This window comes from Tenebrio molitor, chromosome 5 (genome assembly GCF_963966145.1).
Source record: "Tenebrio molitor chromosome 5, icTenMoli1.1, whole genome shotgun sequence".
NCBI lineage: Eukaryota > Metazoa > Arthropoda > Insecta > Coleoptera > Tenebrionidae > Tenebrio > Tenebrio molitor.
This window is the reverse complement of record NC_091050.1, coordinates 19,004,410-19,030,757: the sequence shown is the minus strand read 5'-3', so window position 1 is coordinate 19,030,757 and position 26,348 is coordinate 19,004,410. Positions and strand designations below refer to the sequence as shown.

At 36.6% G+C, this 26,348-nt stretch overlaps 1 protein-coding gene across 1 annotated transcript; it reads left to right on the top strand.

The window, feature by feature from the left end:
- Window positions 1-10,799: 10,799 nt before the first annotated feature.
- On the top strand, window positions 10,800-26,047 carry LOC138130398 (probable chitinase 10). The gene is made up of 13 exons (XM_069046842.1): window positions 10,800-10,967; window positions 13,917-14,167; window positions 14,222-14,354; window positions 14,405-14,575; window positions 14,684-14,852; window positions 14,912-15,171; window positions 15,241-15,276; window positions 15,392-15,599; window positions 23,396-23,580; window positions 24,581-24,840; window positions 24,897-25,200; window positions 25,252-25,420; window positions 25,478-26,047. Exons 1-13 carry the CDS (start codon window positions 10,868-10,870, stop codon window positions 25,947-25,949), a joined length of 2,718 nt encoding a protein of 905 aa, XP_068902943.1. The 5' UTR covers window positions 10,800-10,867; the 3' UTR covers window positions 25,950-26,047.
- The last annotated feature ends 301 nt before the right edge of the window (window positions 26,048-26,348 follow it).

Here is a 26,348-nt window from a genome sequence, read left to right as displayed (position 1 = left end):
TCCATTTTGAACATTTGTTGCATTAAATAGAATTCAACTTATAAAATTGGTTTTTATTTTTTAGCACGTAGGCTTTGAAAATATTCAGGAAACAAATAGTGCGTTGTATTCCTTGCAAAGTGGGCTTTCAAACGAGGTGTCACTTGACATACCCTTATATTTGAAAAAAAAGTTAGGGGTGGTTGCGCACTTCCGGAGGAGATGTGCAAAAACCATATGCACCAAAATGTAGACAAGGAAAAACAAAAATCGACCTGTTTCGCGATTTTTTACGAAAGTCGCCCACGTCCAAGTTATGCATTTTATTCCAGTTAAAGTTTCCACACTGTACATATATCCCACACTGTCCACTTTGTTACAACTCCTTCGATTTGTCTCCATTGGTGTCAGTCATGTGACGCTTTCCTCCAGTCGGTTACGCAGGTTACGCCTAGCATTCTTAGGTCTGCTGTTACTGCCTCCAACCATTTCTTCTTCGGTCTTCCCTTCCTCTTCTTTTCTCCTTCTCCCTCCAGCAGCGCTCTCTTCGCATGTCTCTGCTCTGCCATTCTACCGACATGACCCAGCCACCTTATCCTTTGTGCTTCTGCTTTGATATGCTGCACTATACCGGATCATTATAAATGTTTGTAACAACTAGTGGGCGTAGCGGCGCACCTAAAGCATAACGCACAGCCACCTACGATGATACAATCATTTATAATGACCCCGTACTATTGTGCCTGTAAAGTTCCTTTATTTCTCTATTTGTTTTTCTTTGCTATCCTCCGTCCTCGGTTCTCGTCCCCCTAAATATATTTTCCTCAGCATCTTCCTCTCCCATGCTTTCAGTTTGATCTCACTCTTCTTTGTTAACACGCAGGTTTCACACCTGTATACCTACCATCGCCGGTCTCACCACTGTCCTGTATATCATCCTGATCTTCGCTGCTCTGGAGATTTCTGTCGATGTTAGCATTCTCTGTAGTGAGTCCATTCCCTTGCTTCCTTTGCTCATTCTTTCCGGCTCTTCATCGTTATCATAGGAAACTGTCACTTCTAGGTATTCGAAGTGTTTGACCCTTTCGAAGTTGCAGCTTTTTGATTCTGTTCTGAACTTGCTGTACACGGTTCGTTAGTTGTTATTTCTTGCTTTATTACTAGGTACTTCGTTTTTTATTCGTTTATCCTCAGTCCATAACCCCTCGCAGCCTTTTCCAGTTTGCCAAAAGCTTTTTCTAATTCCTTTTATGATTTTGTTATGAACGCCACGTCGTCTGCATAATTTATTTTTTGTAAATATCAATAAAACTATGACAGTAAACAAATAAAGGTAATATCACGGAATTTCGTAATTGGGTATCTATCCAATGAGTCTTTACTTACCTCGAAAAAACGTCCCACGGCAAGAAAATCCAAAAAAAAATCGCGTGTTTATTTAATTACCAGTGTCCGGACGAAATAGTACCGAACAAGTCGACCAGTACAACTTTGCGTAATACCCCACTCACATATAAACACGATTCAGCTGGTTTGTTTTCAATAACAGGGAACCAGCTAAATCGTGTTTATGTGCGAGTGAGGGATTACGCAAAGTTGTACTGGTCGACTTGTGCGGTACTATTTCGTCCGGACACTGTTAATTACGAATCAATTACCTACCTATTATACTCGTACTTATTTTAAAAAATAATGTCTCCGACCTACATTTAGGCGCCTACTAACCAACCAAAAGACATTTTGTATGATGATTTTGTAGGTGGTATTGTTTTTTTTTTCCTTCATAATAGGTTTAAATGTAGGGCAGGCGCTTTTCCGCACCAACCATTGCTTATAATCCCCCTACAACCGCAGGTACAATTTTATAGCTACTTGTGGGAAAACCATTATAGAATTGTAAAGCGTGTTTTTTAAATTTGGCGTCGAAGTAGGCGTTGGAGAGTCGATTGAGAGCGCACCACTCGTGTAAAAGCGTAAGATTTAAATAGCTGATCCGTGATCTGTAACCTGTATAGTGCGTTCACAATCGACAGTTCAACTCCTACTTCGACGCCAAATTTAAAAAAGCACCCGTTATATTATTGTACGAGTTTAACAAGACGTTGTATTATCACGAGTGTGTTTAAAGCACGACGAGCGTAGCGAGAAGTGCTTTAACGCAACGAATGTGATAATACGTCTTATTAAACGAGTGTAATATACTATTTTATCTACTTTGCTTTCTTGAAATTTCAGCTGCTCAAGTTTTTATGTTAGACTAGGGACTTTCGCGTGGGAAGTATAACAAAAGCTAAAAGTTACCAAAAACAGTCTAATAATATCGTGGAGGGAGAAAAGACTGGAGATGGCACTAATTCAAATAAGTGTACCGGCCCGCGAAAACTACGGCGTCATAAAAGGTTTCTGAATATAGAGGCTAGGCCAATGGCTTCCTTCGCCTTCCGCATTGTGCGCATTGTGCTTCTTTATCTAGCGCATTGTGGACTGGATCATAAAAGGTTGTTGCACGTGCTTTTAGAGGGTTCGGATTTTTAACATGGGAAGCATAGGAAATGCCATCTCCAGTCTTTTCTCCCTCCACGCATTTCCCTGATTTTTTGATGTCAAAAGAAAAACTTCAAAGTGATTTTTAATAATTGTCGTTTATTAATGAGTTAATGACACTAATGACTGGTTTACATAAAATTTTTTTAGAAATGTCTAAAAAATGTTGGCCAAGATTTCGTGTCCGGAGTAGTACATTATTGTAATATTTGAATATTATTTAACAACTACCAACGCACTTTTCCATGGGAACTTTTAAAAATCCCTAAATTTAATTTGACGGCTGAAAATTTCCCAGAAACCACTCACCAGGGTAAAGAATAGAGTATAATTATAAGGTTATTCTAAATGATTGTAGTCGAAGTAGGCGTGAAAACTGAATGTAAAATTTATGATTGCCGCTCCACATAAAAAAAACATCAAGATGATGTGAATAAGTTGTAGCAGGTCAAAGTGCCACTATTCGTTTGGCCGGGGTAGGAGGCCAAGAGGTCCTACTTTTGCTCGCGGGACAATAAGATCGCTGTTCGAAAATCAGGAACTAGCAAGATAGCGCACGGCACATGACGTCGCGACGCGCCCACCCTGCCGTAACCTTTTTCGGGACGCTCATTTTAAGATCATTCAGTTTTGTTTGTGTCGTCAGTCAATTCATTTTTAGTTTATCGGTTCAGGGTTCATTTTTTATTTATCGGTTCACTTTCAGTTTCACTTTCGGTTTTCGTTTGTTTCTTTCGCGGTTTCATTTCGAGAGTTTTGCTTTGTAGAGTCTTTGTGCCAGCCAATTTTGGGGCGGCTGGAACCACACATGTTGGCCCCTAAATTTTAGGCTGAGGTGGCCTCACGCCTCTAGGCTGTCTAGCTGCGGCCTATCTGTTTATCGTTCTCTTTTTTCTTCTTTCTCATCTCCTTTTCCTTCAATCCCCCTTTTTCTTCTTCTCAGCTCGGGTAACCGTACGGCAAAGTTAGTTCCGATTCCCTTTTGTTCCCGTGACTTGCCGGAAAGTTATCTTCTTCTCTTCTTTTCCCCAACCTTCTTCCTTCATCCTTGTGTGTACAACCCTTTCGAGATCCTGCGGGAAATAGCCGTCAACATCTATCGTGAATTACGCGCGGACTCACCGACACATTACCGCTTCAACATCTGAATTTCCCGGTCGGTGAATCAAATGTCCAACGTAAACAAACCGACCATCTGTCATTTAGCGCGCCAGTGTAGTACCGCCGGAAGTAGTCATCAAGATGCGCGGTTCATACAATTACCGGGACGCCTTATCGCACAACGGAATAAGGTCCAGATCTCTCGTGTTGCTATCCTAGATCGGGGGTAACCAAAAAAACCCATCGCGAGCGGAAATTAGAGGACTCGGTCGGCGACCGCCGAGCGGGCGGCTGTGCTGCAAGTCGCGAGCTGCGAATCACGTGCGTGGCGTTCGGGATCCGCAATCATCCCTGAGGGCGGATTGCCGAACGCCATGGCGCTTATCGTCCGGCGCTGCCAGCCTTCGGGGCCGTCGAAGAGCCCGAAAAATTACCGTACCGCTACCGTTTACCGTGGTCGAGAAACCCCTCGTCGTCTAGCGAGATAGAGGGGTAGTTCGAGCCAATTACCGTTACCGTACCGTGAAGGAGTACCGGAAAGTCCTCCTTCAATTTATCGTGGAGCAACCCCTTTCAGCGGAAAGGGGTCGTTCTTTAGGGTCGCCGTCAGACCAATCATCGTTCCTTAGGGTCAGCCAGACCAGTTATCGTTCTTTAGGGTGGTCATCGCCAGACCACACATCGTTCTTTAGGGTGGCCGTTCGCCACATCATTCTTTTGGGTCATCGCCAGACCAGTTATCGTTACATAAGGAACATCGTTTCGTTTCCGGCCGAAACATTTTGAAAACGTCAAGGTCACGCCGTGACGCCACTGTTTAGGGAACCTTACCGCAAGCCAAAAGAACGCTCTTCGAGGACAGACAACCAACCGGCATAAGATAAGTCGCCACACTCACATTTATTGCGGATATTGATATTTCAAGTTTTTGAACGCCTCGAATTTCCCGCTTCTCACTTAAACAATTTCTGCATTTTCTTGAATTTTTTGTACTTTGTAAACAGTAAGAATTTTTTGTCAACAATTTCGCATTCACTTTCAAATGTCAATTTAGAAAACTTAAAGATCAGATTTCAACATTCCGGAAATTTACCGACTTCACACCTTCCTGTAGGAATCAATTTTTATTTATAGTCAAGGTGAAACCCAAGCCTTGACCTTGGGTTTACTTCATTTTCATTTAATTGCTCAAACCAGACCAGGAGGAAGTTGAAGGTTCGGGAGGGTTTCCTTTCAAGGATTTTAAATCCATTTATTACTCGTCTTAGAATATCTTGTTAAGTTAAGTTTCGGTCAATTGTAAGAGAAAAGCTTTTCTGGTTGAGACCACATAATTTTAAGGACATCTAAAAGTACTGGTTCCGCATTTTTCTTCATTTGGTTACATGCGAAACGTTATCACACTCGTGTGAACCAGTGCTAAAGCTGCACAACAAATTAGTGTGAATTTATTGCAATGAACCGAATAAACCAACTTTAATTTTATCATCTACGAGTATTTGTTCATACTCCCTAGACGGGTAAAATCTGAGCACTTGTCCCGGCAGCTGGACAAGTTCAACCAAGCTCAAAAGCAAGTTGCCTGGCGCCCATTTTCATTTTTTGAACCCACACCCTATGCCCCGAAAACCCCCTGAGAGCCCGGTGCAGTCACTGGCCACTTTTTGGTTATAAAGTGAGTACACACCGTTCACACACGGTAGTTAAATTGGGTGCAAAACAACTCAATATTTTTAAAATTGATTGCAAAACAACTTAATATTTCTGGATTCAATAGTTAATTTAACAAAAATAAATAAAAACCACATCACCGCACTTTTCACCTAAAAAATGACAGTGACAGCGACAAAACTGACAGTTCACATGAAAGCGGCAAAAATGTAATAACATGGACATGGCCTACTTCGACTACAATCATTTCGAATAACCCTGTATGTTGATGCGTAATGATATAAAAGGTTTTTTCCGACGACCACTATGAAAAATGCGTAAATTCGCACAAATAACTATTATTGAAAGTTGGCTATTGCATGCAAATAGCGAACCCGTGTGCAATGAAACTGGTTAGCCAATCAGATACCTTCTAGCCTGTGCGCAATGAAATCATTGCACACAGTTGTAGTAACCATGGCCACCAATGTATGTTTTGTCCGCAGCTCTGTCGAATAATATTTGAAGTTTGAAGGAATACCGAATATTAGCGTTTTTTTTTGTGGTCGTCGGAAAAATATCGTGTATACCACGTGTTGAAATCTTTCATTTTCAACTCTTGATATACAATATACTATTTCAGACGACCACTGTGAAATATGGCACATTTCACACGGTTTTTCCTTAGTGAAAATTTAAAATTGCAAACGATTTCAACACGAACACGAACGAACAGCCTAACCGTGTACAATGAAAAATTTGAGAAATCTGATTGGCCGACAGCTGTGTGTTTTTATATTGTACACGGGCCGATGATTAACGATGTCTATCTCCGCGCAACGGCATAATTATTTTGTCCGCAGCTCTGTCGAATAATATTTGAAGTTTGAAGGGATGCCGAATATTAGCGTTTTTTTTTTTTGTGGTCGTCGGAAAAATATCGTGAATACCACGTGTTGAAAATTCGATTTCACACTCGTTTGCTTAAGCCACGCGCCCACGGCTTGTGGCTCAATTCTGCAAACTCGTGTGAAATCTTTCATTTTCAACTCTTGATATACAATATACTATTTGTCGTCGAAGTTGGCTTTGGAGAGTCGATTGAGAACGCCCCACAAGTGTAAAAGGGTTAAGATTTAGACAGCTGATCTGCGATCCAATGCAATGAATACTGCCTGATTTAATCTAACGAAAAATACGAAAATTTTCGCAAGCTATCGTTCACTTTTGGATGGCCGCGATTGTACAGCAGATTGAGCAAATCAAAATTTACAAGTAGATCAGACAAAACTTGTTTTTGCAATTATTTTCAGTAGTTTTTTGTATTGACATGAAATGAAAATTTTCAGATTAATTATCGTAGAACTGAAAATGCGAATCGAGAATATACCGGGTGATTTTAAATGATTGTGACTTTTTTTCATAGGTTGGTAATATTATTGTTGGTTATTCTGCTTTTTGATGTGATAGTTGACATAAACAGAGGCGTCCTCGCCTATTTGACACAATTTAATTAAGGTATGAATCAAGTTTGCCAAAACAATTTATGAAGAATGTTCTCAACTTAAGGAAAAAAGTCACAATCATTTAAAATCACCCGGTATTTGTCGTGCATTCCATTTAATTAGCTTACGTTTTATTTTTTCCATTTTCACAAGTATAGGATGTTAAATTTATTTATTTTTATTCGACACTGTCAGAATTTGAGAATTTTCTTCTGTGTGAACGGATTTTGATAAATGTCACAACTTGTCAAAACGAAACGTCAAGCTAATTTTAAAGATTTTAAGCGATTTTGGAGCCTTTAAGGGGCTCGTCGTCGAACAAAAAAACGTAGTATTCAACTTGTTCGTTAAATAAATTACTAAATATTCTGAAACTAAAATTATGAATAACGAAAATATTCACGTGCTTATCGAAAAAAAATTATACAAATTTTTATTTCTCCATTGTTAATTTTGCGCCCTCAAGATACGTGCGCCTGGAGTAGACTGTTCCACCTGCTCCACGGTAGCTACGCCACTGCCAGTCGTGTTGAAAAAGAAGCAGTAAAATGAGTGATCTTAGTGTTTCCGAAAAAGAAGTAGATGTTGTAGAAGAAACTTGGAATGTGGGGTGCGTTCAGCCCTGATTTCTGGGAAATCTAGAGAACGCTAGGACTAGGAGTCACTCGTTTCCTCGAAGTTCAGCTACATTGTTAGCTAATAAAAGTGAGGACCTTCTTGGACTGAAAAGACGTGGAGGCTGGAAGTCTTCATGTATAGCTAAAGACTACATTGAAGATTGTGTCGAAAACAAGAAAAAATCCTGATGGCATCACAAATAAAGAATTTTAGAAACCGACGACCTCAATGTGTAATCAAGAAGACAAGGAAAATTCGGGGTATGAAAATTTTGACAATGCTATGTCGCGGCAAGTCCGCTAATGTTTATTTCATTGCAGCGGCAAGGAAGGTCGACTACAAGAGCCATGTGAATTTCCAGAAAGTACTAACATCTTGTCTTCAACTTCTGTCTACATAAATAAAGAATTTTCGAAACCAACGACCTCAATCAATCAAGGCCAGGACACTGGCTGTATTGCCAAATTTCTTAGTGGGCCATTCCATAGCATCCTGAGTTTCAAAAATATTGGCACTTCCATAGAAAGGCGGTTCATTCAAAAATCATTTTAACAAGACAATTAATTGGGCAATTAATTTCAGTAATTGAAAAAATAAACATGTCACACAAATGTTGCGTACCCAATTGCAAGTCAAATTATGCTTCAAGCAAGTCTTCCTACGTTAGCGTTTTCAAATTCCCATCGAAGAAGATTAGAATGCATGAATGGATGCGGATTTTGGAACTAGAAAACTGACGCGTTCACAAGACTAGTGTGGTCTGTGAAAATCATTTTAAACTTACGGATATGACCGGTACCGTGAGGAAGCGTCTCATTGTGACTGCAAAACCACTTTCGGTTGTTGATCGTTCCATTAGATCTAAAATCCATTTTAAATTGTAAACCTGTATTGGTGGTATGGTCCATACACCCGAGTGGGTAGCTTTTGCAGTTCTTATTTATTTTTAACAATTCATACTGCACCTTTATTAGTCTTTAATGGTCTCTGTGTACGACTTTGGAAAAAAATCTTGTCCTGATCTGTACAGTGTACAGGTGGCATGCGTTGGAATTTTCACTGGAGCTAATGCAATCACAGTTATCTAAAAGGATTTCTATCTTCATTTTGGATAGGATACTTGTTCAGAATACAGGACTCTATGAAATTTTACTAACAATAGCTATCTTATAAAACAAGATATAAAGTTGACTCAAGTTGCAAAAAACCAATTTGGATTTGCAACAGCAATTTTATGGCATTAGTCGTTTGAAATTACTTTAAAACTGTACTTATATGGAAAATATTCAACTCAAACTATGACTTTCTGGTCCCTTTCCGCCCTTATCTGGTTCAAAAATATGAAAAAAATGCTGTTGCAAATGACAAGTGGTTTTTTGCAACTTGAGTCAACCTTATATAATTACCTTGACTGGGACACCTGATATACTTTGACTGAAGTAAAATTGCAATACGAGGATTAAAAAAATCTAGTGATGGATAAATGACCGGTCATTATTGGTCAAAAAGTAGGAACTAGTTAAATACCACAAAATGATTCTTTCAATGTCAAGGATTATTTTAATACCAAATAATGGTTCTTAACTCCATTTTTTATAAGATTTATTGATCGATAAATTATTGTTCTAACATTGTGTAAGTGAGGTTAAGTTTGAATTGTTTGAAGTTATACTTTGTTTTTTCTTTAACATATTTGCTTGAATTTGAACTTTTTGTTAATTTAAAACGCTTTAAAATTTTCAACACAACTGTGTGTGTGTATTTTCAGTTTTTTAGTTTCTTTTAAAATACTTAAACATTCGTTTAGAATTTAAAAAAGTAGGTAAGTAAGTATTTTATGAAAATAAAAATATATTGTATGTCATGTTAAGAAGACACAAAAACGATTGAAAAACAAAAACCACTTCTTCCTAATAGATAAAAAGCTTAATAATCGTTTTCCACAATAATCTTTATTAAAGTTTTAGATGTTTCATTGTCATAATTTACTTATTTATTGTCATAATCCATTTCTTCATTGTCAGCAGCTACGTAAATGAAATCAGACAACCCAACATAACCTCATCTCATCAGCCAAACAGTCATCATATCCTATAATCTTCAACATTATAAGCGGGAAATTTAAATTTTAAAAATGACTGGTCAAATTCGTCAAGTCATTGACAATTATTGACCGGTCAAATGGGTCATTGACTAAGTCAATTACCGGACCTCACAACACTAAAAAAATCTTTCAGTGATAATTGACTGACAGCTGACAATGAGTGACAGTGAGTGATCCCAAACCTTCAAAACTAGTAACTTTTTTTTAAAGGTTGGCGAAGCAACGTTGCCAGATGTTAGTGGGCCATTCCACCCTAGCATTCCACAGACCACTTTCTGGAGTCAGTGTCACGGCGTGTTAAAATAGAGACCGCCTTGCCTCAATGTGTAATCAAGATGACAAGGAAAATTCAGGGTAGGAAAATTTGGACAATGCTAATGTCGCGGCAAGTCCGTTAATGTTATTTTATTGCAGCGGTTAGGAAAGCCGACTACAAGAGCTGTATAACTTTCCAGAAAGTGCCCCAACACCTTGTCTTCAACTTCTGTCTACATAAAAATTATTACAATAATTGTTTAATTTTGAATAAATTTACTTGCCGTTCTAGAACACCAAAAATTACTTACCGTCGAGTTTATCGTTAGCACCGAGTAAACACAGCTTACCGTCTTGGAAACAGACGTGGTAAACAAGCAAATAGAGTACAATCGCGCAAAAATAATTATAACACAACTTAAGATATTTTCTATTTTATATTTTTGTATCGTACCTGAATATTGTGATCATTATTTAAATGTTTATTAATCTAATCAAGTCTATTCATTCTCGCTACTTGTTTTCCATTAAACAGTTCTCTCCTGGTGATTTATTTTATTATCTTATGACTCATGAATTAAAATTTAAAACCTTCAACCTATTTCACTATCAATACAATGAGATCATTGCCATTCAACGCCTGACCAAGAACCATGGAGAATTTGCATGAATTATAATTTTTACTTTGTACTTCCCATCCATTCTGAAGCTTGTGTTCGATATACTTTTACTATTAAACAAAATTTCTTAATTTTCTAAACGCGCTCACTTAAGCTCATGAATTCTGCTCCGAACCAAGCCAAAAAGGAAACATCAAATTACTTATGCAAATCATTGAATTATCCAATTCCGCACTGCAACAACAACAATAAACGGTAAAATTATCGACGGTGTTTCACTTGAACAATTAAAATCGTTTTCTTCTCAGAACATTAGTCCTAAACAAACGATAACAGTTTTGTTCAATGCAACAACTTTGCACCCAAGTCCCTTCCCTCTCTACACAGCGATGACGCTTCTGGTGTGAAATTCTAAAAAAGAGCAAAGCAAGAGTATACGAGTAGTGTCTTGTGAACTGTCGAACAATTAACGCGAGACGAACGTGGGCACCATGAAAATTTTGATTTGCACCCTTTTGGCACTGGCTGCGTACGTGGCCGCAAGCGATAAAGTCGTGTGCTACTACAACAGCAAGTCTCACTTCAGAGAGGGTAAGTTTTGACCTCTTCACAAAAATTCTTACTCGCAACAAATTTTGTCAATCAAAGGCAAGACATTTAAAAATGTTTATCAAATATTAGTCATCGATAATTTTTATTTGTTCAACCTGCAAATGTGTGTTAAAATTTATCAAAACCATTGTGGTGAGAAAATAAAAGAGTTCTTTTATATCTGGTTTTTATAGGTAAGTATGTTTTGCTGCAGTCAAGGTAATTTTTTTGGAAAATTTTGCACTTATCAGGAACATGTTTTTGTACTAAATACGTATAATGTTTCCCAAACATTTTAATACTCTCTTCAATATTATTTGAATGTGATTTGATTGTTTTAGATTACATTTTATTGTGCTGTAGTTCGCCTTCAGGCTTCAAGTTTAATAAATTCAAAATAAGTCACAACCAACGTCTACTTTCAATAAAAACAAAAGTGAATATGACATCATCTTATTTTGCAAATGCATGTCTACCCACCCACGTTGTTAGTATTGAAATGTGTTAAGAAGTGAGATGGTAAATTTTAGAATATGGTAATTTAAATTTCACTTCGTTTTAATCTAACACAAGTGATTTCTAAATTTTAAATATCCTATTTTGATCGTTAAAACAGAATAGAAAGACTGGCATTGCACCAATAGTAGTTTATTTGACGAGTTTGTGTGTAAATTTGGCCTTTTTTGGCACGCGTGGGCCATTTTAAAACGCGACTGAAACGAGAGTTTTAAAGGCCCACGAGTACCAAAAAAGGCCCAATTTACACACGAACGAGTTGAATACAACGTTTTTTTGTTCGACGAGCCCCTTAAAGGCTCCAAATCGCTTAAAATCTTTAAAATTAGCTTGACGTTTCGTTTTGACAAGTTGTGACATTTATCAAAATCCGTTCACATAGGAGAAAATTCTCAAATTCTGACAGTGTAGAACAAAAAAATAGTTTTTATAGGGAAAAAGTTTTGATCCAAAAAATGCAAAATGTCTGTTGCTTAAATAACTTTCCACTGAAATTTCAGAAATGGAAAATCTTAATAAATTACACTAAAACTCTAAATACATTTTTTGTTTTTATTCGAAATTTGATTACTTAAAAATAATAGATTATATCATTAAGAGTAGAGGTGAGTCTTTTTGTGCTAGCCCAGAGATTGAAGACCGAGACGAATTCGAGGGCGAAGCACAAAAAGACCTTCTACTCTGAATGATAAACACTACTTTATCTTTAAACGGATAAAAAAAAACGGACGTGAACTCATTTACTTTATTTTGTTGCAGTAATTATTGATAAATCGTGAGAAATGCTTCAAATGACCTTACATTTGGCTCGGTCGAGTCGCCTGTAGACATTTCAACTTCTAGGATTTGAAGTGTTTCTAGTCCGGTTACAAAAAAAAGCCGCTTCAACCGTTTCTATAGAGATACATAAAGGTGCGATTTTTGACCGATAAAAATAATTTCAACATTTTTACAAGTCTAGTCTTATAGTATATTATATTATAAGTGATAGAAATGCATCATTATACAAGAGTGAGAATTTTGACCGACGAGTGCGCTTGCGCACGAGTGGGACACTTCTCACGAGTTTTATAATGGCATTTAGATCACGTGTGATATACGACGTTTTATCTTACAGGTGCAACTATTGCAAAAAATCCAAGAAATGAAGTTTCATTCAAGTAAAATGACAGCTGTCAAATTTAGTCACTTGTGAGTACTTTATGTCAAGTTAAATGGCAGCTGTCAAATTTACTCACTAGTGAGTACTTTATCTCACTTGTGATTCAAATTTGACTTCTATCACCGAAAACAATGGTCTAAGGTAGCTCAAAAACTCCACCTGTAAGATAAAATAAATTTCAAAATAGGTCTTTTTATTTTATTTTTTAATTTTCTCAAAAGATCTAACAAATGAAAGTAGGTGTTGTTTCATTCAGCATTCTAATTACTGTAATTATAAAAATGTTACCAAATTTATTGAAATCATTAAAGTGTAATTGTGGTAATATAAAAAAACAGAATGCCAGACTAAAACGCATAATTATGATATAAAAAATGTTTTTGCGTTTTATTTAGGTAGGTACATTAAGATAATTTCATTCTTCTTATACGAGTATGTATAATGATCTTATTAATTCGGTCAGCTTCAAGGTTCAAATGAGTATACCGCAAGAATTACTTTGTTACGCAACATCCATTAATGGACCTCTTCAGCACGTCGCCTTCAAAAAATAAGAACAAATATCTAGATTCTAGAAAATGCATAATTTTTACTCAACTCAATTACTCAACAGATAATCTGATTTATGTGCAAGTAAAACATCTATTTCTAATAATTAATGACCATAAAAACTATTCTAGTGACAATCTTTTAAAACGAGATTACCTTGAACATGGAAATCTAATAAACAGAGCGTTGCGACCTCGAAATAATAACAACGATAACAATTATTTTAATTAATATCTAAACTAATTGCTGCAAATTTCGTGTGATATTCTGTTGTTGTAGTACATTTCCAAAACTCCAAATAGAATTTCTAGAATTGGCATGTGATGTTATTTAGTATATTTCATTATGAAGTACTTGCTTATTTGGTATTTTTATTCCGAGAGATTAATGTACATAACCTGCACGGAGGTCATCACAATTTTATCAATCAGTTCTCTTGAATTTACATGACGTTCTTGAACATAATAATTTAATCACGCATGACAAACACTGTTGCGCAACGCAGACGTGTTGTGTTATTCCTTCTACAATACGAGTTGACACTTTTCATTTCGTAGAATTATTTCTGGAAACGTGTGAAACCGAAATGATGTCTGAGCTAAGTTCGGCGTGAAGCTTGATCTGTCAGCTCCAACCTTAAAACGTGGAGTAACTGGATTGTATTTAATTTTGTAGCAATATTTTGCAATGTGTCATTTTCCTGAGGGCTTAATTATTTTTAGGACAAGGAAAATTCGACATCAACTTCATCGACCCCTCTTTATCCTTCTGCACGCACTTGATTTACGGCTACGCTGGGATCAGTGCAGACTCCTACAAAGCTGTACCTCTCAACGAACTCTTCGACGTAACCAGAGACAACTACCGTCACATCACCGCCCTCAAGAGGAGATTCCCAGGATTGAGAGTGCTTCTGTCAGTCGGTGGAAACGAAGACCACGGTGACGACGGCAACATCAAGTACAGGACCATCGTGAGTTTCTGTTGACGCTTTTTAGAACGAGATTTAGAAAAAGTTCTTTCGCAGCTCGAATCTGTCGAACATCGTCTGGCGTTCGTGAATTCTGCACACTCTCTTGTTAAAAACTTCGGCTTCGATGGCTTGGATCTGGCCTGGGAATTCCCGGAAACTAAACCGAAGAAGATTCGCGGGAAAATAAGTAAGGTCAAAGAAGATTGGTTCGTAATTGGTGCTACAAAAAAATTTCAGGTTCTTTCTTCAGTAATTTGAAGCACAAGATCGTTGGTGAGTCTGTGGTTGATGAGAAGGCCGAAGAACACAAAGAACAATTTACGGCGTTCGTGCGTGAAATAAGAAACACGTTCCGCCATGATGGGCTTTTGTTAACATTGTCCGTCCTTCCCAACGTTAACAGCTCTGGTAAATACATCATCTCTTTTTACTAACAAAATAAACACCAAACATTATTTGCTAAAATATTTAAATGTGCGAATTGTTGGGAAAAATTTTGGCAAACTTTTCTTCCAGTTTATTACGACCCACGGGCCCTCTCTCCTAACCTAGATTTCATCACCCTCCAAGCTTTCGACTTCTACACCCCCAAACGCAACCCCAAAGAAGCTGACTACCCTGCACCCCTCTACGAATTAATCGACAGGAAATTCGACGAAAATGCGGACTACCAAGTCAGATACTGGTACAAACTCTATTTCCAGGAAGATTCTGTTGTCTAAGACGTTTTATTTGTCTTGGTAGGTTGCAAAAGGGCGCACCCAACAACAAGCTGATTCTGGGAATCCCCGCCTACGGTCGCGCCTGGAAAATGGACGGAGATTCGTCGATTAGCGGCGTCCCACCGCTGTCCATCGACGGTCCAGCTCCTGAAGGACCCTACAGCAAGGAAGAAGGACTCTTGAGTTATCCTGAAGTGTGCGTGAAGCTTGCTAACCCTCAGAAGTTACAAACTTCTGCAGGAAAACATCTGAGGAAGATGGGAGATCCGTCGAAAAGGAAAGGTAATAAGATTTGAGCAAACGTGTGATTGTCCCACTGTACCATTGTTGGTGACGGGACTTTTTTTACAGAGGAGTGGCAGAGAAGTGATGTAACTAACAGATATGGTATGTTGAGAATTAACAATGCTTTTTCAAACTGTCCGCTTGAATCTCCGATGTAGTCATAATTAACAAGTTGAAATAAGTTATTTTAAAAATTGTGATAAATGTTTTTTGTCAGGTACTTTTGCCTTCCGCGTGCCCGACGATAACGAAGAAGGAGGCATCTGGGTCGGATACGAAGATCCCGACACCGCGGGAAATAAAGCGTCTTATGCCAAAGCTAAAGGACTGGGTGGTATTGCCATTGTGGATATCACACTGGATGACTTCAGAGGACTCTGCACTGGCGATAAATTTCCCATTCTACGTGCCGCTAAGTTTCGCCTGTAATTGCAAACGAATTCCTTTGTCCGATTCTTAATTGTATGACGTTAACCAAACCGTGATATTAAAATCCTGACAATAAAATTTTATACGAATATATTGTTCAAGTTTTTATAATGATGCCCACATTCGTGATTTATGGTGAAAGTACACTTCCGAAAAAAAGTAAAAGCAATAATTGCACATTCTTTGGGATGTACGATTTTTTTAAGGTTCTAAAACGATGTTGCGATTTTAAAATAATTATTAAAACTTGCAAATAAAATGATTAAATTATTTATTCTGCAGCTCATGTCTTACAAAGTTAAAACTACTTTACTTGGTCTATTGGTGAGATAATTGAACCTACTTAAGCTGTTCCTTGAGTCCTCGACACAAAAGAAAGCATTCCTAGTGAAAAAAAAAAACAAAAGGGGGAGCGAAGGGAGATTGTTATTTCGGCCACTATTACTGCTACATCGCTCACGGTCCACGGGAGAGTTTCTTCGGGTTTCGCCTCGTTTTCCAAAGGAAAATAATTTTTGAAGACAAAATGGCGCGATGAGGGCACAAAAAAAGTTTTCTGGTGATGACAAATTGGTCAACAGAAATCTGCAAGCATAGTTTCACTGCACTTTAGTTGTGACACTCTTCCCGTGCCCACCTAAGACAGCTCCTAAGTTCTTAGGAAAGAAATCCAAATGACAACAGAGAAATGGGATTTTTAAAGACATATGCAAAAGGTTCATGTTGTTATATTTCTCTTTCATATTCACCGCATGGGCGACCAAAGGATCTGAAAGGTGTTGGTTGTAAAATTTTGTACTACTCTCACAGGCATAAATAATAAATCTTTTAAATAAACACAGCTTAATTTTCTCAAAAGAGTATAATATTATTGAACGAGCGGATAATGACGGCTATAGTCCATTTTTTTTATTATAGTCCGATGAGCTTAGTCCGAATCAAGAAGTCGACATGACCTGCGTCTGCTTTCGACATTTGACAGCAGTGCATGGTGCTACCAATATTTGAAAATTTATATTGGCATCTTGAGACAAATATCATTACAAATTTCAATTTTTGAGATTTTGAGTTGTGTTCTTTCGTGCTTTCATGATTTTTCTGCAAATTCATTCCTCCGTTTTCAATTTGTTTTTCAAAAAACAGTTCAACTATTTATCAACTAATAGGTAAAATATATTAAAAGTTCTTGAAGACAACACTAAACAACCAGGTTTGGACTGTCTTTCTTTTTTTTAAGGTCAATGCCCTTACACGCTAATAAGAAATTTGTTAATGTATTTTACACGGGAATGAGATAATAATGATCCACTTCTGCCAGTGACTGCTGTTCAAGAAAGAGTTGCGTAGCTTTTCCTTGGCATCATATGGCAGAAATTTCAAGCAACATTAAACGAAATGATCACAAATGTAGTTAAAACCTAACCTAAAAATTTGACGTCGGTAATGGAATAAAAGTACAACTCGCGTCTTGCTCTAATCGCACATGCCAAAGCGAGATGCATAGTGGGAAGTAGAATTTAGTGATTTTTATGTCAACCAATCTCTCGCTGGAGAAACTACTATCCGTTTATCAAACTCCCGCACTGTCAGTGGCAAATTTTTGATTTTTTTTAGAGTGTACCTATGGTACATACCTTTTCAATTGCCTGTACACAAAATCTAGTTATAAGAACGTCAACAAGAAAAGTTTGGTTATATTAATTCTCTTCTTTCCAAACAATAATTAACAGTACCCTGGTTCTCTCTGGCCGTTAACAGTATTCTTTTACATTTCGTATTTTCTTCTTGTTCAGCCATGTCGTGTAAGTAACATTTTGAATGAAAGAAAGCGAATTTATTAAGCTTAACTTCAAATTTGAAGTTTCAAATTTTTGCGCCAACGGTAAATTAAAAATTACTAGTCTCAGAACGACAACTTGCAAACACTTTGACAGTGCGGGAGTTTAGTAAATGGATAGTATACCATTGACACCATTGTATTAAAATTTACGATTGGACTTTATAAACTAGTTGCTATGATATTTGCAGTGAGTTTTGAAATTATTATTCAACGGGCCGTGTGTTAATGAATTCTGTTATCCAATGAAAAACACGTTAATAATTACAGTACTATCCACTAGGAACGGAAAATAGCATTTTTCACAAAATTTGCAACCCTGCAAAAATGGCTTTTGATAAAGTTATTTCGCTTCTAGGTTTGAATTCAACGCAGCAAATTCCACAAAGACCACCTACTATTTAGAGCGAGAGGATTTTGGTGCAAAGCACTGATATCTATAAGTTTTATGTGTAATAAGCAATTACTTCGTATCGGTCATCAATAAACATGATGATTATTCAAAAACAAAAAGGTTTATTGCATTTCTGTCCTACATATTTTAATGAGTTCGTACAATATTAATAGCTATTATCTGCTGGTCTCCTAATAATAACAAACATTACCTAATTGAGTAAGAGTAGAAGCATGGTGGACGGCCAGTAGTCAAGTTGGACTGAAGTTTGGGGGATGTTATTGCTTCACATAATTACCTACATATCAATTAAACTAGGCAAAAATGAATAGGGAATTTTTCCTTTTTTGAATTTTTTATAAACACCGTTTAAAATTTGTAATATATTAATCTACACATTAAATGTAATGTTGCAAGTACTTGTAACATTTTAAATTTATCCAGTGTTTAAGGATACGTGGGAGGATTGGGGCAATTATTTTGCTTTCCAAGAAAAATTGTGGAATTCCCTATTCATTTTTGCCTAGTTTATAATGTCTCTAATGTATCAATTATTTCCGAAAATTAGTCCAAGCTCGCGAATGCTTTTGTGGTTATGGATCTAAGCACGAGTCGCAGACGACTAACTTTGGCTTGAGGACGGTGATGAAGATTACGCAGGATTATCTCCGGACGTCTCTCGTCTGCTATTAAAATCACGGAAAATTAAAGAAGGATGGACGGCACGATGGAATTATTTCCCAAGAATAACAAAAGTATGAGTGAAAAGCGAGCAAAAATTTATGGAAACTAATTCACATGCGCGTGATAGATTCTACAAGAACATCGCACACCAACACCAAGTAATCACTTGAAGAGGTGTATTTATTTTAAATGTGAAACCTGCAATGCTCGAGTTTTTGTGATAACTTATAACATTGATTTAATAGTAATTTATTTAACGAGTTCGTGTGTAAATTGGGCTTTTTTTTGGCATGAGTGGACCAGTTTAAAACGCGAGTGAAACGAGCGTAAAGACACGAAAGAGTTGGTGTAAATGACAATAATACACTGAAATATTGATAAAAAATTTCTTAGAGATCTATTAAACCACAAGTGCTTTAATGGATAGCCATAAACAACTCCAAATTGAATACAATAACAAACCTATTAGAGACGCACATTCTAAAATAGCTACTAATATAACGAGAATATTATGATATTGATAAGTGTAAAACGCAATCAATATGTCGCGGTCATTACGAAAATTTAGAATATACAGGGTGGTCCCGATATAACCTGCCAAAAGAAATCCAGTAATAGGTGACGATGAGTAGAACTCATACACAAAAAAAGTTTCTAATAAAAGTCTTTTCGTTTTCGAGATAAAAATAATTGAAAATTTGGTCAAAATTTGCTGTACGCTAATGAGTTAATCGGTTTTAAAAAGGTAATTCTGGTTACTTGGCTGCAATTTCTTTAGCAACGGTACCTGCAACACCTATGACATTTGTCAAGTTTAATTTTAAATTTTCGAATCCTTCAAAAGGTTATGAAATTCACAAAACAAGAATACGCCGATTTGCATTTACTCTATGGCGAAACACGTGGTAATTCAAGACCGGCAAGGCGACCATACGGCGAGCGTTTTCCTGAAGGAGTCCTTCCGTCCCGTTGTACTTTTGTGGAGCTACATCCGCATTTATGTGAGGTTGGTTCTGACTGATTCCAATACGATGGCGTCCCCGATCCTCCATTTAACCCCTCTGGATTTTAATTTTTGGGACCACAAGAAAGATTTGGTATACGAAGTTGAAATAAATACAGGAGGCCAACTCCAGAAACGCGTAACAGACGCCGCGAACCAGATTCGTAAAAACCCAGAAATGCTGAATTCTGTTTATTAAAATTGGTACCAGCGTACTCAAATGTGCTTAAATGCCAACGGGAGGCACACAGAACATTTATTATAAAATAATTGTTCTAGTCTAGTTTACCTTTCATTAGTTAGTAGATATTCTCAGTTAGAGTTGAAAGTACGAATATGTAAAGTATAATAAATTTATTCAATACATTATTTTGGCTATTTAACCACAATTAAGACGATACTCTTGTTACACAGTTCTTCCACAATTTTGCACACACTACCTCTACATTTATTTACACATTGAGGAACACCACTTTATTTATTACTCATTCATCTCAGTCTACAAAATCAGCTTTTGTACCTAAATAAGCTGGTGAATTAACGCACACAGTGTAGGTACAGCGTTTTCAATAAATGTCATTAATTTGATTTAGTTTGTCAGATTTGAGATTTGTCATAAACGATTCAGGTACCTATGTTGCTTAGATACTGTCATACTTACAAACACCAACAATTAATTCCTGAGTAGGTACGTATTTTTGTGGCCAGCAGCGTCGAATGGGTGTGGATAGGGGTTAATTTATCCCCATTATTTTGGACCTAACAAAATGGGGTTTTTTGGACTTGTTAGATCCTTCTAATGACCCAGAATTTTTTTGGCAGGTTATATCGGGACCACCCTGTATAACTAAAGAATGAGAAATCATTAAAAATTTAAATAAAGGAGAATTTTATAAATATTTAGGTATTAATCAATCAAATCATATTCAAAATTCAATTATAAAAGAAAATTTAGAAAAACAATTTTATTTAAGAATTAGATCTATTTTAAAATCAAAATTAAACGGTAATAATTTAATTAAAGCCGTTAATATACAGGGTCTCCCAGAACTGGTGGACCAAAATAACACGGTGAAATCATTATCTTCTGGCAATAATAGGAAAAATATTTAAAAAAATTCATCCTCATTGGATTTTAAAATAAGAACGTTTTTAATTGACCAATCGCGTGTAGATATAAAATTACCTTAAAAAATTATATTGGTAACTATCGAAACAAATTTGATTGTTGCAAAGACATTATAATTGAATATTATGTCATAATAAATTATTTCTGACAATTCTGACAAGTCACTAAAAACGGTTAATGTTTACCGCTTCAGAATATTTTGATATGCTTGTCTTATATGGACAGTGTGATGAGAGTGCCACAGTTGCTCCTCAGGAGTACGCAGTTCGTTTTCCCAATAGGGAACATCCTAGCAGAAATACTATAACCTGAAAAATACTATAACCTAAAAACTTCAGTCATTGCACAAACAATGCGGATAACTAACAATGCATATGCATCATTTGAAATGTATCCATAGTTACAAATAAAGCAGGAAAACTAATTAATAGGTAACTTAACATCAACAACAGCATTGGTCAGTTTAAATTGCTTCTTTCCTAATCACTATTTAAGATAGATTTTTTTGAACATTTTTCCTATTATTCCCAGAAGATGATGAATTCACCGTATTATTTTGGTCCGCCAGTTCTGGGAGACCCTGTATATGCTGTTCCATTGTTGACCTATTCTTTTGGTGTTATAAAATGGTCCAAAACTAATTTAAAGAATATAAACATTCAAGCTAGAGTTCTCTTTACAAAATTTTGTAAACATCACCGCAAATCTGCTATTGAAAGATTTAATTTACCACGCGAAAATGGTGGTAGGGGTTTTTCACATCTAGAAATTCTACAACACAATCAAATTGCTTCACTAAAAAAATTATTTTCTCAATAGAGCTCGTGATAACACTTTTTTTAATGCTTTGGTTTCAGCGGATAAAGGTTACACACCTTTAAATTTAAGTGATACTATAATTTCAGATATTGTTGAGCCAAATATACCTGACACTATAGCAAATATAAAACAGAAGTCTTTACATGGGAGATATTTTAAAGAACCAGAAATTAATATTCAGGCTTCTCATGCATGGCTTAAGAAATCAAATATTCACCCTGAGACTGAGGATTTTATATTTGCAATACAAGATCGTGTTATCAATACAAGAAATTATAAAAAACACATATGAGGTTTACAATAATCGATCATCGATAAATGTAGGATTTGCGGAACTGAAGGGGAAACCATTGAACATATCGTTTCTTCTTGCACCGTTTTGACTCAAAGCGAATATAAGAAACGTCATGATATATTCGCTAAAATTATACACATGAATTTAGCTGTTAAATTCAATTTATGAAAGGATACACAACCACATTACATTTATAAACCAGAAAGTTGTTTTTTTTTATCGCACAGTTTTAACTGACATTCACATTCAGCATAACAGACCAGACATTATTATTTTAAATAAACAACAAAAGCAAGCATACCTTTTAGATATAGCTGTTCCAAATTCCAATAATATAACACAGACATATAACAGAAAAATTAATAAATATTTAGAGCTCCCCGTTTCTATGAGAAATCTTTGAAGTTTTGAAAAAATTCTATTTTACCACTTATAATTTCAGCAACGGGAATAGTACCGCAATCTCTTTTTAAAAATTTCAAAAATTTGGACTTAGAGAACACATTGGTAGTTGAAATTCAAAAAGGTATATTATTATACTCATGTCATATCGTGAGGAAATTCCTTAACATTGACACAGAACATAATACACAACAAAGTCAAAATGCGGAGGCGAGACGCCGGTAATTATGTTGATAAGCACTGCACTATTACTTGATAGTAATATCCGTAATAGTGTATGTACTCCGGCAAAATTGCCGTGCCGCCGGGTGGGATTTATAATATGCGAGAACGTTGCCAGGTGACGAGGCATAATATTCGAGTTATATTTCAAGCTTATCGTATCATTGTATCTAACGTATTATGAGCGCGTAAGTAATGTATTATTATCACTTGTGAGTAACTAACGTATTATAAGTAACTAAGAAAGCTGAGTTATTCGAATATTATGGACTTCATAATTATCAATAAATGTGTAACATAAAGTGATCATAACCGTTAATAATACGATAAACACATTAAATGTATTATTTTATCGATAAATGTTTTTTGTTTCATTTTTATTGACTAATAAATAATCATATCATAATCATAATAGGGAAAATACAACCTATCGGGTTGGCAAACCCTTGGTCAGTCGAAAAGTCGTACGGTAGGTATTTTACAGCGTTCGGCTTCGCCTCGTGCCTGAAACCTAGTTTTCGCACTGTAAAATACCCGTACCGTACTCTAATGTAAATAACTGTTGGTCAATGGTATACAGGAAAAATATTTTCGCTTTATTAATTTTTCAATGGGAAAAAATTTACAGAAATGTTTGTTGTTGTTCTACTGCTGTTAGTTTCCATTGGATGTTTACTGCAGACGTTCGATTTTCTATTTAAGCGTTATTACTTGATAGCAAAGCCGTTATGACGAAGTTCAGTGGTGGGTCAAAAGGAATTAGCTACAACTAATAAACTGGTTTAAAAAAACCGGTCCTATCATTGGAAAACTTGCGGGTGAAATATATCCTGCCTATTCCAAAAAGTCGAAATTATTTTTGTTTTGTTAAAAAAATATTCTAAGGCGACACTCCAAATAGTGAGAGGAAAGAAAGTGTCTTGTTATGTTTAAATTATGATAATTATCACAACAATAAACACACAATACAGTGTTAGTAATCATCAATAATAAACCAGTGCCAAGTGACTTCATTCCTTAACATCTAGCTGCAAATTCATACCGAGCCTTCAGTCAGTGGTGCACCAACAGCGAACAGCGATGGGCTCCTTCAAACCACTTTTACTACTCGGTGTAGTAGCTTTCGCAGCTTACACCAAAGCCGAAAACAAAATTGTCTGTTATTATGACAGCAAGTCTCACTTCAGACAGGGTAAGTTTTCATCTACAAATCTCTTCATTTTACGATATTATGTATAAACCACTTGTAAACAAAAGTATTGTTGACAACACGTATTTACATTTTTTATAACCCGATTTCTGAGAACGTTGATATTTCGTGAGTAATTCAGAAAATAAAAGCCGAACACGAAAGTTGTTTTACAGTTCACCTTGACTTGCAAAAAGAGTATTAGTCATATTACGTTTTGACCGTGAACTGAAACTATAAGCCAAGATGACAAATCCAGTGATAACTATTTTGCATAAAAGCAATGGCACACAAATTACATCATGAGGTGGATGTTAAACGATCTAAATAACACACGATAATGTATGCTGCCCACTTACTAGTTTCTATACCACACAATTTAAAATATCAATTGTTTAATTTCTTGGAAAAAAAAACTTATTTTCTACAAGTGGTGATTATTGATAATAGGTGACCCATGTTTGATTTATTTATTTTGTTTAATGCAGCTTCACAGAATTTATTTATGATCCGCTATCTGTGAAAAGGTTATCGTCACATGGCATATTTTTCAGAAGATATTTTTCACGTAACCAACAACAGGAATACTTATTTGGAAATTTTGTAAATTGTCAATTATTCGTTTAAAGGCATAATTGGAGTGGCGTTTCATTGGAAAATTAGCCGGCCTTGGTTCGTTAATTCTATTAGCGAATTTAAATTTATGGTTGTTTACCAAACGCAGCTACAATTTCACACAGGTACGAAAAGGAGGAAATGGAAAGTTCGGACTCAGCAGAATTTTTGTTGAAACGTCAAAGAAACGTCAACGATGTGTTGTTGTTAACCTAGAAAACAACTTTTCGATTTTGGCAAAGTTTACAGACGTTTACTGTAATTGTAAGCAACGATTATCCCAGAATAAGTGGTAAAATGGGTTTTACCATTGAAGATAAAGCATTAATTATCAATAATTAATCAATAAATAATAGAAAGAAGAAATAAATTTCAACTTTGTTTCCAGCCCAGGCAAAATTCGAAATCACGGACATCGAACCAGCTCTTGACACCTGCACCCACCTTATCTATGGTTACGCCGCTATCAACGAAGAAACTTACAAACTGACCCCACTTAACGAACAATTTGACGTCATCAAAGACAACTACAGGAAAGTAACAGACCTCAAGAAAAAATTCCCCAAACTAAAAGTTCTTCTGTCGGTCGGAGGCAACGCAGATGTAGGCGGCGAAGGCAGCGAGAAAAACCTCAAATACAGAGACTTGGTATTTTTGTCTTAATTTCACAGTCATATTTACTCCAAAATGGATGTATTTTTCAGTTGGAAACCACCACCCGCCGACTATCTTTCGTCAACTCCGCTTACACTCTAATCAAAGCTTACGGCTTTGACGGTCTGGACCTTGCTTGGGAGTTCCCCGAAAACAAACCTAAGAAAATTCGATCAAAACTTGGCAGCATCTGGCACTCGGTCAAAAAGACAGTGGGCGGAACAAAAGTAATTGACGAAAATGCCGCCGACCATAGAGACCAATTCGTCAGTTTGGTACGCGAGCTTAGAGGCGCCTTCAAAGCTGAGAATCTCTTGCTGACTCTGACAGTGCTACCAAACGTGAACAGCACCGGTACGATTTGTACAAATTCCTCTGAACTTTGACCAGAATTCGAATTTTCAGTCTACTACGACCCCAGAGCTTTGTCTCCCAATCTGGAGTTCGTCACTCTTGAAGCGTTCGATTTTTACACCCCTGAGAGGAACCCCAAAGAGGCCGACTACCCTGCACCCCTCTACGAACTCGTCGACAGGAAACCTGACGAAAATGTGGACGCTCAAGTGAAATACTGGTAGAGTAACTCGCTCTTTTGTTTCTTCATCTCGTACAACAATAACTCTCGTGATAGGTTGTCTAATGGAGCCCCTAGCAACAAAATTGTCTTGGGATTGCCAACCTACGGTCGCGCCTGGGCTATGACCGACGAATCCGACATCAACGGCACTCCTCCTGTCACCGTCGATGGTCCTGCAGAACCAGGTGCGAATACCAAAATCGCCGGACTCCTGAGCTACCCCGAAATCTGTAATTTACTCAACGATCCGCAAAACGCCAAAATCCCGAAGGCCTTCCAAATCAAGAGAATCGCCGACCATTCCAAACGTAAAGGAAGTTACGCTTTCAGAATCGCCGATGAAAATAACAACGGCGGACTTTGGGTCGGTTACGAAGACAAAGATACCGCTGGGTACAAGGCGAGCTACGCGAAGGCTAAATCCTTGGGAGGTATTGCCGTCGTGGATTTGTCTCTGGATGATTTCAAAGGAAGTTGCGGAAGGGACAAGTATGACATATTAAGAACGGCTAAAACCTTTTTGTAAGGTTTATTTGTTCAGCAATAATTAGCTAGAATCTTGTTGAGAAAATAAAGTATATATTTACATAAACAAGAAAATAAAAAAGTTCAAATTTTTAATAATTTCTTCCTTGTTTCCTCCACGATTAGCATTGTTATTAAACGTTGCAGATTTGGCCCCTCTCTTGAAGTTTCTCTTTCGATTCTGAAATTTTAAATAAAATGTTGCAACACAAAATATGTTGTGATCTTTAGGTCTTTTAGGAAAATTAAACGGTGAAAAAAATGTCTTTCAATACAAACAAAAAGTCAATTCGCAAAATGAATTACGTTAAATACCTATTGTGTTTTTTGGTTTACTCCAAAAAATCTGGTAAATCAAAAAATAAGTCTTAAAAATAATAGTGATAAATTCAGTAGCCTG

Excerpts from the sequence above, each read along its gene's own strand:
- LOC138130398 (XM_069046842.1), top strand. The coding sequence starts at position 10,868 with ATGAAAATTTTGATTTGCACCCTTTTGGCACTGGCTGCGTACGTGGCC. Across the intron at positions 15,277-15,391 it reads TGATGTAACTAACAGATATG|GTACTTTTGCCTTCCGCGTG; the intron begins GTATGTTGAGAA and ends GTTTTTTGTCAG. Across the intron at positions 23,581-24,580 it reads CAAGTCTCACTTCAGACAGG|CCCAGGCAAAATTCGAAATC; the intron begins GTAAGTTTTCAT and ends CTTTGTTTCCAG.